Source organism: Nesoenas mayeri, assembly GCF_963082525.1.
Source record: "Nesoenas mayeri genome assembly, chromosome: 14".
NCBI classification, from domain to species: Eukaryota; Metazoa; Chordata; class Aves; order Columbiformes; family Columbidae; genus Nesoenas; species Nesoenas mayeri.
The window spans coordinates 10877536-10893543 of NC_137556.1; the positions used below are offsets into that span (position 1 = coordinate 10877536).

General features: G+C 40.3%; 1 protein-coding gene across 1 annotated transcript in view; it reads left to right on the forward strand.

The window, feature by feature from the left end:
• Nucleotides 1-16008, forward strand: part of FSTL4 (follistatin like 4) — a 208091-nt gene that overhangs the window by 155398 nt on the left and 36685 nt on the right. Inside the window, exon 6 of the mRNA XM_080353521.1 lies at nt 14425-14591. Coding sequence (XP_080209647.1) covers nt 14425-14591 — 167 coding nt within the window. The remainder of the gene's footprint in view (nt 1-14424; nt 14592-16008) is intronic.

The window sequence follows — 16008 nt, forward strand, 5'->3', positions numbered from 1 at the left end:
CCTGCTGACAGAGTATTGAACTTCAAAATTTGGTTAGAAGGCACTGTTTTGCTGACAGTACTGTCTTTCAAAGGACATGCAAAATCAACACCTGACCATCTGTAGTCATTTAAGATTCACTCATAACATTTTTTGTAATATAGCAGTTGTTGTTAACCTTGACATCCTGGACAAATGCCAGTGTCTCCCAGTCTATATTAGTCATCCAGCATAAAATCCTCACATCCTCTTCTGTCATTTAATACCCTTTTGAGCTCTTGCACATGTGCTGCATTTCAATCCTCGAGTGAGTGCAGGTTTGCATCTCCCATTACCATTACAGCAAACTGTAAGCTGCAGGGATATGGTCCACATAGTCCTGCGTTAGGCCACCTCAGACCCAAACTCTTCCCAAGACTGTGTTCACAAGAGACCGTCCCGTGCAAGTTTTCCCTCGAGTGCTCGGGCAGGGCTGACAGCCAGGCTGCTCCTCGGGAAGGTCTTCAAGGACGTACGTGACTGGTGTGCAGACCCCTTCTCCCAATATATTCATGGAAGAATAGGAAGGAAGGATCTCCTGACTTTTGACTTCCAAACTGTGTAACTCTACAGGAGATAAGTGTGCTTTTTCCTTAAGCATGTAGCATAAATTTCGATGAGCAGTTAATGCTCTCAGGTATTGCGAAGTGAAGAAGTTGGGAGAAAATACTTTAAGCAAGTTACCACAGTGCAGTAGACAGTATTACAGAAATATTTCCATGCCTGTGTTGCTTGAAAATACTGGGGAGCACTGAATTTGCCTCGTTTAGTGTCTTTGGCTTTTCTCCTTCCTTCAATTACTATTATCTGTAACTTGGGAATAAAGGCTCCATTCAGTCTGAAAGGAGCAGTCCTGCAGTGGTTTATGAATGCTTTGTTTGCTCAAACATCTGAATTATATTACTCTGAATCACTAAGAGCCTTTTTTCACAATATGTCCTTGACTTCAGTACTTCATCCTTAATGTACATCCTAGGTAAGTATTGCTCTTGATTTATGCTGAGAGTTGATGATTTACAGTGCATGAAGTAAAATGGGATAGCCATGGCTTCAGAAGGGGGGATTTGAAATTACAGGCATAGCTTTAACTTAGGGCAAAGAACAGAGGTGACTGTGCAAGCCAGTCCTTGGAGCACGCCTTGAGATACCACTGATGTTCTTCATTTTCAGGTGCAGTCAGTGGCGTGCTGCAGGGGGACAGTCAAAAAAGCCCAGATGAGCAGGCTCATCATTTTCAGACAGTGCTTGGATAGTTACAGGACCCAATCCTGTACTGCTCCAACCTATTAATATTTGGTGAGGTTTATCAATGAGCCAAACCACCACTGCTTTGCAGAGGGTCTGAAGGAGTCTTCTTGGAAAGTTCCTTGGAAAGGTTGGAGGTGAGGTTTGCCTTGCTCGTGGCACAGCTGTCCTCTGCTCTTAATGAAAAGGGGGTGGAAAAACACAGTCCTCCTCAACCTGACCTGGGCTGAAGGAGAAGTGTCTCTCAGCTTTTGGCACTAGTTGTGGCATTTTCATTTGCAGGATGCCCTTTTTATAGGATCAGAGGCAATCTCCTCAGTTCCACATTTTGGCATTTTGCTCTCTTGCTCAATGTAGCCCTAGTGCAGAGAAGGCAAACAAACGTAGAAAAGATAGAGAAACTAGAGATCATGCACTTTTCTGCCACCATTGCATATTTCTATTGCAGCTCTCTAGGGCATGAACCATTTTTTTAGTATGTGTTTGGACAAAGCTTTGCTCTGTGAATCCCTGATTGTGGTTAGGCCCTTTTAGCGTACTGTGTCTCACTAGCCATACATAAAATCCAAACCAAACCTTGTCAGGCATCATGTCTGTGACAGTGTTGGGAATAACTAAATAATAGCTCCATGAATTGCCATTTGTTTACCCAAATTAATAATAATACAGATGAGTCAATTAAAAATGTAGGATTTGAGATTACTTTGAATGGATATAAGCCACAAAGGACTATACATCAATTAAAGTACTGCAGAAGGCTTTTCACTGAATGCCCTGCAGGTATGTGTTATATCTTAGTGAATAAATGTCATGTTACGTTTATGAAAATCATTTCATTATCAAAGCCATGATTTACCCAATGGATAATACATACTGGCATGTACAAGCCAACCACTGATCTTATTTATACTTGTATTGGCTGTAGGTTTTACACTGGAAATATTTAGCTTTGACATTACCATTGTGAGCAGTAGCTACACTTTAATACTGTTTTCTGTGGTTTTCCTATCACAGAGATATTATTTAGGTAAGATATTAGCAAAAGCAATTGAGCCATCAGTGCTGATGTTCTGCGCAAAGCAGTGGCTTTTTATGATGTAGTAATTTGTATCTGACCTTTGCCGAATGGATGAATGCATTTTGAACGTTGTTCTGTGTCTCTGCGTAGCTGCAGAAAATCAAGGGGGAGGAAGGTCTGGCTGGAGCAGGCGAGGAAGGTTCTTGTTCAGGGAGGAACCAGCTGTGAGGAGGGACATTGCTTTAACCGTTCCTGTGATCCGGCTCTTGTGATGTGCACGTGGATGTGCAATCAGAGAGGATTTCTGTTTTTTTCTTCCTATTGAGAGTGAATTGTTTCTTGGAAAAATGGAGCATCTGGTTGGTAATATTTGTGATGAGTGTGGTGCTAAAAATCTGAAAAAGAAACTATCCCCAGACTCTTGATGTGATGAATATGGTAGCTTGGCATATGGTAGCTATGCTGGCAAATAACTTAGCATTAAACAAGCTTTTATTTGGCCCACTCGATTTCTGGGCTGTTGGTGTTTGTGTTTAAGTTACAGATTTAACCAGCAATAATTCATTATGTATAGTGTAATGTGCATTCCTCAAGTGTTCGGTTTATTGAGCTGATTTTAATTTGTGATCTTTAAACGTAAACAAGGCATGTACCTACTGCAATCAGCCTAAAATGTCACTATTTAATAGCCATTACCAAAATGGTGATATCTAAGATTGTATTCTCTTAGTACAAGAGAAATCTTTGTGTTGTGATCTATAATCACCTGTATAGGGAGGAGGTGGTGGGTACCACAGAGCCATTTAATGTCCCATACCAAGAGATAACGAGATGTAGTTGATGGAAAATGAGAAGGAAACAATTAAGAAATTGAGGGCTAGAGGGAAGACTATTTTCACAGGAAGAAGGGATGGAAATGTGCTCGTTATTTTAAATACTGTCGGTTGGAATGGATGATAAAGAACATGTGGCAGGAGAGCAGAGGTTGGTAAGGGCTGTAGGGGATGTCAAATCTGGAGATGATGGGAAGAACCTATGACAATGGGGACGGGACACTGGGACCAGCCCTTCATGGGGTGACTGGACTGGGCAGGGACAGGGGGTCTGGGGCAGGTTGGAGCTGGGAGCAGGCTGGAGCTGAGCAGAAAATGGGGCCAAGTAATCCCCCTTTGCGGCCACACAACTCACCTAAAGACGTCTAAGGTCCTTGCGAGTGTTTCTCAAGCTGTTTTCATGGTGAAGGGTGTTACAGAAAAATCCAGGAAGAAATTAATCATTTCTTCTTTCAGAGCTACATTTGAATAGTTGAAAATATGGTTGAGGATAGCAGATAAGAAAAAGTATTGAAAAGCTGCTCTCTAAATGTGCTCTGTCTGTTTCTGCAAAAATAGTGTACAGTGATGGAATTTGGAAGGGTGTGTGTGTGACCCGAGGGATGTCTCCGTTCTCCTTTCCTTGCTTCCCTTTGCAACCTGAATGTTCTTCTAATGCCAAGGGGTTTTATGTGACATAAGACTTACGAGCCTGAATGATAAAGAACAGCTTCTATAAATCATCTTGCTCTGCAGATTTCAAAGTTTCAAGAAGCTAACATCAGTTGGTACACAAAGTATGACTGGCCACATTTGATTTTGCCAGCATATCTTGCTTTTCTATATGCCTTTTAATATGATAGTCTGAATGATTTGTTTTTCCTGTTACTTTCAAGGATGCAGCATTTATCATTCTTGTATTACTGGAATTTAAGTTTCTCACAGCAGTAGCTGCAAATCTCTGCTTCAAAGTATTTTTTTGTGTAATTAAATTTCAGTTTTATATGTAGATTTTATCTGTGAACCTCTAAGGGTTTTTTAATGAGAAATCCACAGACATGACACGCTTGTGAGTATTCGTGCAGCGCCTGTTACCATGATTGCTTAGAAATCTTTTCGAATGTGTTGTTCCTAGAATGGCCTGAATGGTTTTCCTGTGGGGGAAACTGAGGCAGAGCAGGAGTCAATGTCTTTCTGGGCAAGGACTTAGATTTCCTTCTCCTGCCATCACCATCACTCATCTCCGTCTCTGGAGCTCTCTATAGAGGTTTCACTCCACCAGAGAATCCACCTCGGCAGCCACATGAACCCTGCACTTGGTCCTTCCCAAACCTTTTGTTGCCTATCCTGCAATTTCCCCTGGAGGCCAAACCCACAGAAACACGGACCTAACGGCAGCTTTGAAATTCTGGTTCACAATTTCGTTCAACAGCCCCAGCTGCCTGCCGGGCATCGCATAGGAGCACGCATTAATTGCCCAGCCTTTCTGTGCACTTCTTAAAGGGCTCTTAACTGCAGGGAATTCGCCTTGTAAAGGTTTAACAGGGAAAAGCCTGCCCACAACAATAGATGAGTTGATAGCATGAATCAGGGGATTTTCTTTAGGTGTTGTTCTTTGCTCTCTGGTTTCTCTTCACCCTCCTCTCCAGAAGGAAATGTTATTAAATTCCCAGCTGCTGTTCATCTGCATGTTCCTGACTTTCTACTAAACTTTAGTTCAACAGTTTTGAATATGGGAAGGACATAGACGAGAGTGCTGATATAGAAGTTTTTATCAACTAATGTATTTTTAAAATACAGGATGTTATCTGGATGAAGCTTGCTGTAACCTTGCAAGGTCCCCTCAGCCGAATTTGCGCCATTCATGCCAGTTCGATCTATATGTCACTGCAGCACGTGTTAAATTGCTCTGAAGCCTCATTCTCCATGACAGCAGTGTCAGGACGAGGAGAAATACATCCTCAAGATGCACATTCAGCTGAGCCCCGGCGTAGCTGGAGTCTTTATGTCCATAATCTTGCTTTGCAGCCCAGGAGGTGGCATTTCTGACTCATATTATGCAAGTCCTATGTCAGCCAGAGGTGCATGGCAAAAATATATGGGTATGCCCTATAGCCACTTGCTTTTTATTGCGTTGTTTTTCCCCTGCTCATGTAACTATAATTTACAAATGAAATGTGCTCTGGTTTTATACTGCTGGCCTGGGACCCGGGGAGCTGTTTGTAAGGAAAAATCACCAAAAACCTGGGAGAGAGACTGGACTCTGACTTTAATGAGGCAAAACCCCAATGGTCAATGGCTGGAGTGGAAGGCAAAGGAGGGGGGTGAAATAGCTCATGACGGCATGGGCACAGGAGACCAGAGTCTTTGCATTTATTAAGTATCCTGAGCGTAGCTACAGTAAGAAAAGATGCAAAATCCATATAATCACCATGGCTGAATTTGCAGTCATCCTTAGAAAGCGCAGTGAAGGCTCCATGAAAAACATTACCCACGCTTATTTATAACTTGAAAGGTGTGCTATCACTGATTCGGTGGTTTATGAACGCAGCAAATGTGGGAATATGAGAGAAATAAATACATCTGATTTTAAATGCTTGGGATTTTTTTAGAAACCCTTCATGTGGGTTTTAGAAGCAGTGTGGGACTTTTTTTCCAGGTTCCTTGTTTCCTGGTTCATTCATTTTTCAATATATCACATTCATCGCATAATGCTGGCGGAAAACTCGGAGTAAAATGAACAGAGATTGGAGCGATTCGGTGCAGCCATTTTTGATGTCTCAGTGGTTTTAAACTATATGTGAATGCTTCTTGAACCCCAAATACCCTGTGGCCCGACTTGTCTCTATTTTCGAAGTAATTTACGTACACATTACAGCAGTTCCCACAAGTCATGCTGGACTTAATGGTCTGACAGTATTTCTGTGATAAACCCTGGGGGTTTATAGAGCAGCCATAAAAATTCACTCCAGGGAGAAACTTGGCAAGCCACATCCTCTACCAGAAGCTATCTTTTCTGCCTTTAATCAGGTATAAATCAGTTCAGCTGCTGTAACTTTCAGAAGTTACCAAAAAAAAAAAGTTTAGTCATTTCATATGTTTTTTGGTCCTGTGAAGCTCTGAAATACCGTAGTTTAAATATAGATGGTGGCTGTTCTTAAAAGTTTCATTGCTTTGAAAGAACCTGCCCGTGCTAAAGAGTTCTCCATTTCAAAGCTAAGGTGTTTCTGAAGGACTGGGAAAAACTTTTAAACTCCTAGAAATGCTGAAATAAACCTTTTACTAGAGACAACTGTTGCTTTTGTGGTAAAGAAACAACTGATGCTAATTATTTCCATCAATTCCAATAGGTTAGAAAGTGCAAAACACAGAGAGCAGCTCTGAAACCGCTCTTCTGTCCCAAAAATCCATAATGGTCTTTTTTCTGTGGGCTCAGTGAGAGATTTTAATATTGCTCTTCCATAATTATTTGGAGAGTATGTATACGATAGTATATATATAGTGTGTGTATATATGTAGCATACTGTGGTGTTTTTTACTCTTCTTAAGTTAAAGAGACAGATCTTCTGAGTTAAGTGTTTAACCATCATGACTACCAGAAGTAATTAGGAGAGCCTGTTAGACCATTAGCAATTTCACTTTTCAAATTAATAAATTGACTGGGGAAATGCATGGCTGTTACAATCCAGGCAGGACACTGTTGACACAACATGGGAATATTTTATCAAAAATTAATCATATCAACATTGCTCTCAGTCTGTGGGAAATAGGAATTTAAAATAAAAACAAATGTATTTATGTAAACTGTTCTCTAAAATAGACTACTTACACCTATTTACATAATGAATCCATCACTTATCACCCTCAGGAGATTAGATAATTAAGCACTGAACAACTTACATTTATTCATGTGCTTTCAAGAATGAATGAATTATCCCTTTTTGCACAAACTAAATGTTCTCCCTCTGATTAGTAACAGGAGGGCAGTGATGGGATTTTATGATGGAAAGTATTTTGCTTGTTTTCTTTAAAAAAAACCCACAACTTGATCTTTGGAATATGGTACATAAAGAAGCTGTGTTTGGTTTAAAGTCGGTATAAGTGATTTTTAGCCAATTTATTATCTATGTGAATGTTCTTGCTGTAGATTCATATGGGAAGGCTGGGCTTCTTTTCTTGAATGTGTATTTTTTTTTGAAGTAATTTGCGTATAATTTAAATAAATACCTAAAACAGCAGTTTGAACAGTTGGCCTCTCCAGATGTAGACATTTCCAGTGCAGGTGGCTCTATTGGAGTTCCTCACCTGAAGTTCCTCTAGAGTCAGTGTGAAAAATGAACCTTCCATGGGAGCAAATCACCCCACCTGCAATGTGTCCAAGCCAAGTTAAGCTTAGTTTTATTGTGTGTATTCTCGTTGTCTAAATAACCAGCTACTCTGAGCAATCTCATCTAGAGATAGGGGTTTGGACTTGATGATTTTCGAAGGTCCATTCCAACCCAAAATGTTGTATGATATGTCAGTGACAGTGTATTATGGACACACAAAATGTCTTAGTTGCTGAAGAACAGTAAAAGGCATTGTAGTTTTTAATTGTTTTAGTAGCTGCTTTTCTCTTACATTTAATCTAAAAGTCATGATCACAGAGACTAGAAGGTTGTTCAGCTTGACAGGGATGAGAGACAGGGTCTTGTCCTTTAACGCCATGCCAGAGCTGAATGTCGCTGTGATTTGCACACATTTATTCTGAATTCCATGACAAGACAGGTTTTAGCTTTCAATGCAAGATCAGGACCTACCTCAGGGAGTCATAGCCTGTGGCCTTCAAGAGTAATGACAGAAGAGGGCTTGAGGTACTGAGTTCCTTCATACTGCTAGAAACATGATTGTGCCTTTTAATGACTTGGAAAACAGCATTACTAATTTAGTAGAGAATTTACAATAAAATACTTCCTGAAGTAGCATACCCAAGGTCCTGAGGATTTATAAATTACGTTAAAAACTTGAATTATTGCAGTTACAAAATAAAGCTGAGATATGAACATTTCTACTTAGCTTTATAAATCATTTTATAATTCACATTAATTAGGCTTATAAGCATTAAAGGAATGATGCATTGTGGTACCTCTTTTTTGAGGGAAAACAAACTCCTCAGATGTCCCAGGGAGGCCAAGTGGGGCATGGTGGGTCTCCCCAGGGTGGCCAGAAGCAGAGCCAGCTCTTGATGGATGTTTTTCATAGGATATAAAGCCAGAAGCCTCATCCCAGTCACCTGCTCTGAACTGATGTGGGAGCTGTAGGAATTCTCTGGGTTAATTAGTTGTGAACAACTTGAATCATGTTCATTAACAGCTCTAATGTTGTTAATTAATAACATAAACATTTTTAGCAGCATGACTGGCTCTCCTGTAATTCTAAGCTGGTGTTCAGAAAATAGAGTTTTCTTTTGGGGCTGGGTGATGGATGGTCCTTGCAGCTGACTCTGGACAGGTGAGAAGACAGCAGATAGGTCTAGGTAAGCCTGGCTTGCTGAACCGTAATAACCAGAAAAATGTGGTAGCATGGCAACGTTTCTTCTGGAGATAATCCGAAAACCAGCTGGTGGGACAGGTTTGTAAAGGCAGGCAAACCCAGGGTGATTTGTGTCTTAATGTTTTTATTAATTCATTTTTTTGGTTTATAGAGTAGGGTAGAAACTAAATCATATGCTAATATGCATAATATATAAGCATATTATACAGTGCTTTCCAGATTCAGACCCACTGTGAACTGCCCTTCATTTCTTTTAATCTATCTCTGCAGTGACTAATTAGATTACCACATCTCATCCCAGGGTCTCCTGAACTGTGTCACCAGAGTCACTCTTTGGCTGGCCAAATCTCATGTTCAATTGTGTGTTTATAAATACATCTCATATATGTATCATGGTCACTTAAAATCCATTAACTGCAGTTGACTCAGATTTAAGAAGGTCTAAAACTGTTCTCTCCCTTCCTATGAAAAGCAAAATCTCATCAAAATTATTGGGGAAAAATAATTGTGAAAGGTATATATTGGTTTTTTTTCCTCTTATCCATTAATTGTTTTTATTTTCTTGACTTGGTTCCTCACTTGAGAATGTATTTATAGAGAGGAGACTTTTATCTACTGAAACAAACACTAGGATCAGCATTGACCTTCATGCTGCAATATTGGGCCACAAGGCAATAAACAGATTTTACCAATGCAATGCAGTGTATAAACACAGCTGGGGATTGAGGGAAGGCAGAACTTTGCATCCCATTAAATCAATCCTGACTTGAACCCTTGCCGGAGAAACACAATGTCTTTAGGGCTGCCTTACTCATGCCTCAGTTCACAAAGAAAACGTCTCTTTGCTCAGGAGCATTAATTTGGGGACACAAATCTGTGCCTGAGACCTTCTTTGAAAGTCATCCTCCCATTGCTTCGAACAAGGCTACATTTTGGTTCATTTTTTCCCCACTGAGCAAATTAAGGGATTAAAAAGTCTTGCTTTGTCCCCTACGTAGAATCTTAGCAATAGAGTCAGTTGCTCCATATTGTGTTTCAGAAAGGCAAGATATCAGTGAGCAAATTAATGAACAGCAATTAACGGTGGCAACAATGTATTAAAAAGTATATTTTCTTTAGATTTAGGGGAAAAGATCTAATTAATGATATGAAGCACTTTTTAAGGTGTGATATCTGTTTCTGAATGTAGTGTAGCATGAGCAAAGGCGAGCAACTGACATTTACTATGTAAATTATCTCCATGCAGTGCTAAATCAATGAGTTTTTCTCCATAGATGCTCATTCCAGGTTGCTCCCTGTAATGACCTCAATTATACATGTCTTCATTGTGAAATTATGATTGCCTTTGGTGGGCTGCAAATGACAGCGGAGAAAAAGCTTTCCATGATAAAACCGCACAACAAAGTAGTACCTGCTCGCATTAGTATTCACAGCTTGCAAAGGTGCGGTGCAGCCCCAGCTTAGCACCTTAAGCAGTGAAATTGGAGCAGAGGGAGGACCAAGGAAAATGTTCAGCAATATCTTGACATTTCTAACAAGAAAAGGAATTAGTAAGACTTCACGTTCTCACATGAAGCCGTGAGACCTGGTATTGCAAGGAATTTAACATCAGAATATGAGAACATCAAACTGGCTACAGCTGGGTCACCAAAGGGCCACAGTACTTTGCAGCCTCTCTCGGGCTGAAGATGATATCATATATAATATAATGTCATATAGTATAACTTAATATAACATAACATAACATAACATGTAATACAACAAACATAACATAATGAAGGTGTGAGAGGCAAGGCAGAGCCATCCTTCCCCTGCTGGCACACAGGGAGGGATCCTGTGCCCTCCTGGATGGGGTGGACAGGTCAAAAGATGGCACTGCCCGAATCCCTGGAGCTACACAAGTTTCAGGAGCTGAGCTGCTGCCATCACCAAAGAGTTTGCAGTGTCCGTGCTGCCTTTTACTGACCATGATTTTGGCTCAACACCTGATGAAAGATTATTCCAGGACCTCTGATACACATGGTTATACCCATTCTTTCTTAAAAGGTGATTATTACCAAGGCTTTATCGCTGTCTTGAGCTATTAAAAGTTGAGTCAAAAATCATAGCATCCAATTCTCTGACAATGGCATCTCTCTCTGATACCAGAGTAGTTGGCAGGAATCTCTTTTTGTTTCCAACTGACGTGGGCTGAGGACTTGCTTCACCTGAAATCCCGGAGTAGAGTACCAGGTTTGTTATGACTTGATAAATATGGTCAGCTAGGACTGATACTAGGCAAATCTGTTGAATGTAGAAAACTGTTTTGTATGCATCATCCTACAGAATTTTCAAATGAAGATAAAATTGCCCGATTTTAAGACCAAATTCCATTCCAGCCTGTATTCTGCAAGTCAGCGCACTTTGAATATTACCCATTTCTTCGGTTCGGTTTTATAAGCGTGGTAAAAATCCTTTTATCTCCTAAAGGTTTCTAAGAATAAAAAGGACGGTGTTCAATATTTAACCTAGAGGCAGTACACAAAATCATTATGGTGTCTTGAATAATTTGTATGCACAATCCAACTAGCATCAGTGTGTCTAAGCTTTACAATTTAAGTCCAAGATTCTGAGGTTTTTAGAAGATTTTTAAGAAGCCCAGCCCTCACATCCTCTTTAGAGAATCTCTGTTTCTTCCCCAGTACACCTGGTTGTGTAAGGAAATCTTTTCTGTTGATAACAATAAGGTAATGACTAAAGCCACGAAAAATAGTCTTGTATTAGTAGAAAAGCTATTAGATGTTAATAGGATGCCATCAAATGTATGGGTAATAACATGCCCTCAAACATATTCCATATAAATATTCAAAAAGGAGTGTGTTTGTATTGTTAAAATGGTCTGTACTAATTGCATGCTTTAATATAAAAAGTCACCTCTTGGTCTGATATGGTTCATGCAAGAATGGGAGCTATGCAAGGTGTCTTTTTAATTAAAAGTTAATGTATTTTTCATTACTGTGCTTCAAAAACGTAAAACCAAAGCCTCTTTAGCTGTCATTTGGAAGATGGGCTGGGAACCTTAAATAAAAGGTTGGACCAGGTGATCCTTGAGGTGCCTTCCAGCCTGGTATTCTATGATTGATTGATTCTAATGCGAGAAAACACTCAAAAACCATTGCTGAAGAGGAAGCTGATGGGAGCCCAGCGTGAGCCAGGGAACTCAAGACAGTGTGAGAAACAGCAGAGGGAATTAAGGAAAACAGCAGTAAGATGAAAAACCAATTCACTCATAAATGAATGACCCTCTATTTTATTTCTACTCAAAAAAAGATGTCCTTATTAGCCCTACTCCATGCTACAAATTACTGTAATTATCAGTTCTTTATCCTGTCAAGTGCACTCCAAATATTTTATTCATAAAAAGAGCTTTATTTTATGCAGAAAATAACTCCATTATTAGCCCCTGTGGGCTGTTTACATGTTTCAGGCTGCTGGATGAGGGTGGTGGGGTGGGACATCCCTGCTTCTGTGGCTACAGGTCATGGTCCTGCGTGTCCGCGTCTCTGGTCTCCTCCAGTCGGTATGGAGGGCAATGTGATTTAATGATGTATTTCTGGCGTTGCTGCTAACCTGCTTGTTGACCTTGCAGGGTTGATATTCTCCTTCCATTCTCCTCTGTTTCTCCATTTGGACTTGAAGGTTTCAGGTGTAGAAACTGGTGGTCCAACTGTGTCAGACACTGTACTCATTTAATGCCTAGGCACTAAATAATAGCAGTAAGTTGGCCACACCTTCCAATTTTTGATCTCCCATATATCGAAACTGCAGTTACCATTTGTTTGAAACAGCTGCACTCTTTCTAAAAGAGCTGTGGGAATATTAAGTGGAGAACGGCTAACTGCTGGCAGACACGACATGCAGCGCTGTATTGATCTTTGCAGCCCTAAGTCAGCGCCAGATCTCCAGCGGTGAACGCAGTTTGTGGCACATGGAATTAACTTGTCGCTTAGTTGGAAAAAGCAGGAAGAGAAAGGATGCAGAGATGTTTGGGTGCTGCTGCAAAAGCAGGTTTTGCACGATTTGCAATCAGTTGCTGAAGCAAATCCTTCCAGGCTTCCAAAGGCTACTGAAATGGGCTGAATATTTTAGTGAACAGATTTAACAGATTTACTACTCCAGAGATGTTAAAGCAATTTTTCCATTAGAGGGTGTGAAGAGGTGGAAAATGGTGCTTGCAAAGCACATACTGTGGGTTTTTTTTTATTTTTATTCCATGCATTTCCATAGTGCAAGCCCCATAAATGAGTGCAAGATTTTCCCACCAAAGCTGTTAACTTTTAAGGCAAAATCACATCTTAAGCTGTGAATTGACACGATAAAAATGAGTATTTGGATTCACTGAAAGTCAGCACTTCCTCAGAGGGCTGGAAGAAAGTACACATAGCATTTGGCTCTTACCAGTGTCGATACTCTGTAAGTGATACACAGGTCTCGTGAGGGTTGTAACAGCAGAGGTGAGAAGCAAACAATCGGGATGAAGAGTAATTTTGCCAGCTGATGAGAGGGAGCAGTGTGACCCCAAATGTCACTTTATAGTGTTAGCACTGCTTGAAGTGGGTTTTCCCAAAGCACATGGCCTTGGGTGAGGCAGCATCGGTGTCTTTGATCCCCGTTTTACTGCAGTTGATACCAGTGGGAGATGAGAAAGGAGGCACCTTATGGCCAGGAGAGGCTGGTCCATTCCCCAGTCCAAGTTGCTGAGCTGGCTGAAGTGGCATTACACCAAAGTGCTGTGAACATTCCCTCTTCATCTCAAGGGGCTGTTACCTTGAAAAAACAGTTTTCAGCATTTGTATGCAATATAGTTTCAAGGCTTTCTTATTGCAGAGCTTGTGAATGAGAGTGAGGAAAAAAAAAATCATGTAAATTATGAGAATGCAACAGCTTTGAGGATGTGGCCTGAGTGCCCTGGTTTTGGTTCACTGCTGCAGAAATGCTTAATAATGACAAATCTGCACCTGCAGTAATTCTGATATCAAATGTCTTACCTGTCTGTATGGCCACACATGGCAAAATATGCAGACGTATCTGTTGAGCCAGAGGAGATGATGTGACGTGGTGTGGTTTCAGAGAGATGTTGGTGTGGTTTTCAGTAAGGCCTGCTCCCTTGGGTGTTTCTTTTATGTGGTACATATAAATCAAAATAACTGGGTTTTTTTAAATTTAAATAAAATATGAGAGGGCTTCTCACTCCTGGATTAGTAGAATATCTGTATCTCAGATGGCATATACGTCTGCATTTGGCAAAGGAGTTTTTGTGCTTGCTGACTTCCAATATTTGGGAAATTCAAAACTAGGTTTATTTATATTGCGGTGACATCAGTCGTATCTTAATTCTGCTTATGCAAGGATAGAACCTGACTCATTCTTGTGCCTTTTCGAAGGACCTTGGCAGGAATCCTCTAGAGAAACAAACCCAGACAGTCTCAAGCAGGAGAACCTTTGCTTGTCCTGTTGTAGACTCAACTATTGCAGCCAGACTTCCCAGAGGACCCATCTTAGTGTCCTCATGCCACAACTACCACTGGATACCTCGGGAAAATTATGCAGAGATTTTGATTGGGGCAGATTCAATTTCTCTGCTTCTTACTTGGCTTTATTGTTTAAGGGTTTTTTATAGCATAGATAATCCACCTCCTTGCCAACCTCTTTCAAGGGTCTTCCTGGAATTAGGAAGAAGGAAGGCAGAGGGTAGAGAAGGGGAACAGCTTCCTTTTGTAGGATTTGGTATTATTCCTGGCTTGTTGTTGCCTTTTGCAGAGGTGGTTCGGCTGAGCCTGCCAGAGGACCAGAAGATCAGCATTACCACCATCACCGTTGGCCTGAGCACCGTCCTGACGTGCAGCATCCGCGGGGCCCTGCGGCCCCCCATCATCTGGAAGCGCAACGGCATCATCCTCAACTTCCTCGACTTGGAGGATATCAATGTAAGTCCTGAATTACTCATCATTTTCTTTTTAGGACATTGAGTGTGAATTCATTTAACAGATTATATTTTTAAGAGAACAAGTTTTATCTTATTATTATGGAAAACTGAAAGCTGGTGTGATATTTTGTTTTTGCGTGAATATGTCTCGGGAATAAATGTGAAACGACATATATGCAGCTGAGAACAGGGGTACTTGGGATATATTATTATGAAATTAAAACTTAGTAGTGTAATAACCCAGCACTTAAATAGCACTGGTACTTCATCCCTTGTTTCTAATTCACCTTGGGGCAACTTGTGTCCATGGATTGCAGCCCTGCAAACGCAGGGGAAAACAGCTCTGCAGACCATGAACTCCTCAGGGGTTTCTTTCCTGGTACAGAGAAACAGGTTCATTGAGAGCATAGAAGAATGCATTTATAGTTGGCAATGAAATCTCTCCTCTAGCTAAATCAAATAATACATTTTTATCTTTGTTCCTCCTGTGTCACTTGTCTTCAGCCAATTCTCATCTCATTCCTTGGCTACTATTTCAGATAAGCAGTTTAAAATATGGGATTATTCAGCAGGGTGTGGCAATAACCTCGAAGAAAGATGAATCTCTTTTAATTTGCAGTGCTGGTGTGATGTCTGAGTCATAGTTTGTAGTAAAGACAATACCTGAATGATGGTATAAACTTACTAATTTATTTAATAACATTTAATTACAGAGAGAGTTGGAAAGTAGTGTACAAAAATATGGTCTGTATTTCATTTCTGTTTGCATTACGGTACACAGTAAATCAGGTTTTATTTTAATTACACTACAGCAAGAGTTGATGTATGTTTTTGTTCAGCTCTTGTTAATTTGGTAACCACTCAGTTCAGGGTTGTTACAGTCAATACTGTAGCTCCCTAAGTTGTTATGTGTCCAGGGTTACTGAAATGTGAAAAATCTTTGGTTTACTCTTCTGCATTAATACATGAAAATTACAGCACATAGGACAGAAATACACACTGCAACTCGTTACATTATTTGTTGACTCTACCTTAGCAGGAAATCCATGTGCACTACGTATAGGTGATTACTGTGTGCACAAACTCAGTAATTATAACTGAGCTGGTGAATCCAAATAGATTTCTTATAGACATCCAAAAATAATGAAAATTGCAGTAATTTATCTTACCTTTATGAAATTCTAGTTATGATCACATTGATGTTAAAAGATTAGAAGTTCATGCATGAGCTGGGCACGAAGTGATAGTCCAGGAATTGGAGTACAAAGACATCCTTGAAGAACAGATAACACATGGCTCTGCGGTTTCACTTGCAGCTCATACTATTTTAAATAGAATTTTGTAGAGTAAATTTTCAGGCTGAAATGCCAGTTCTTCTCCAATTTAGCACTAGCCCCAGTGTGGTTTACTTATAAGTG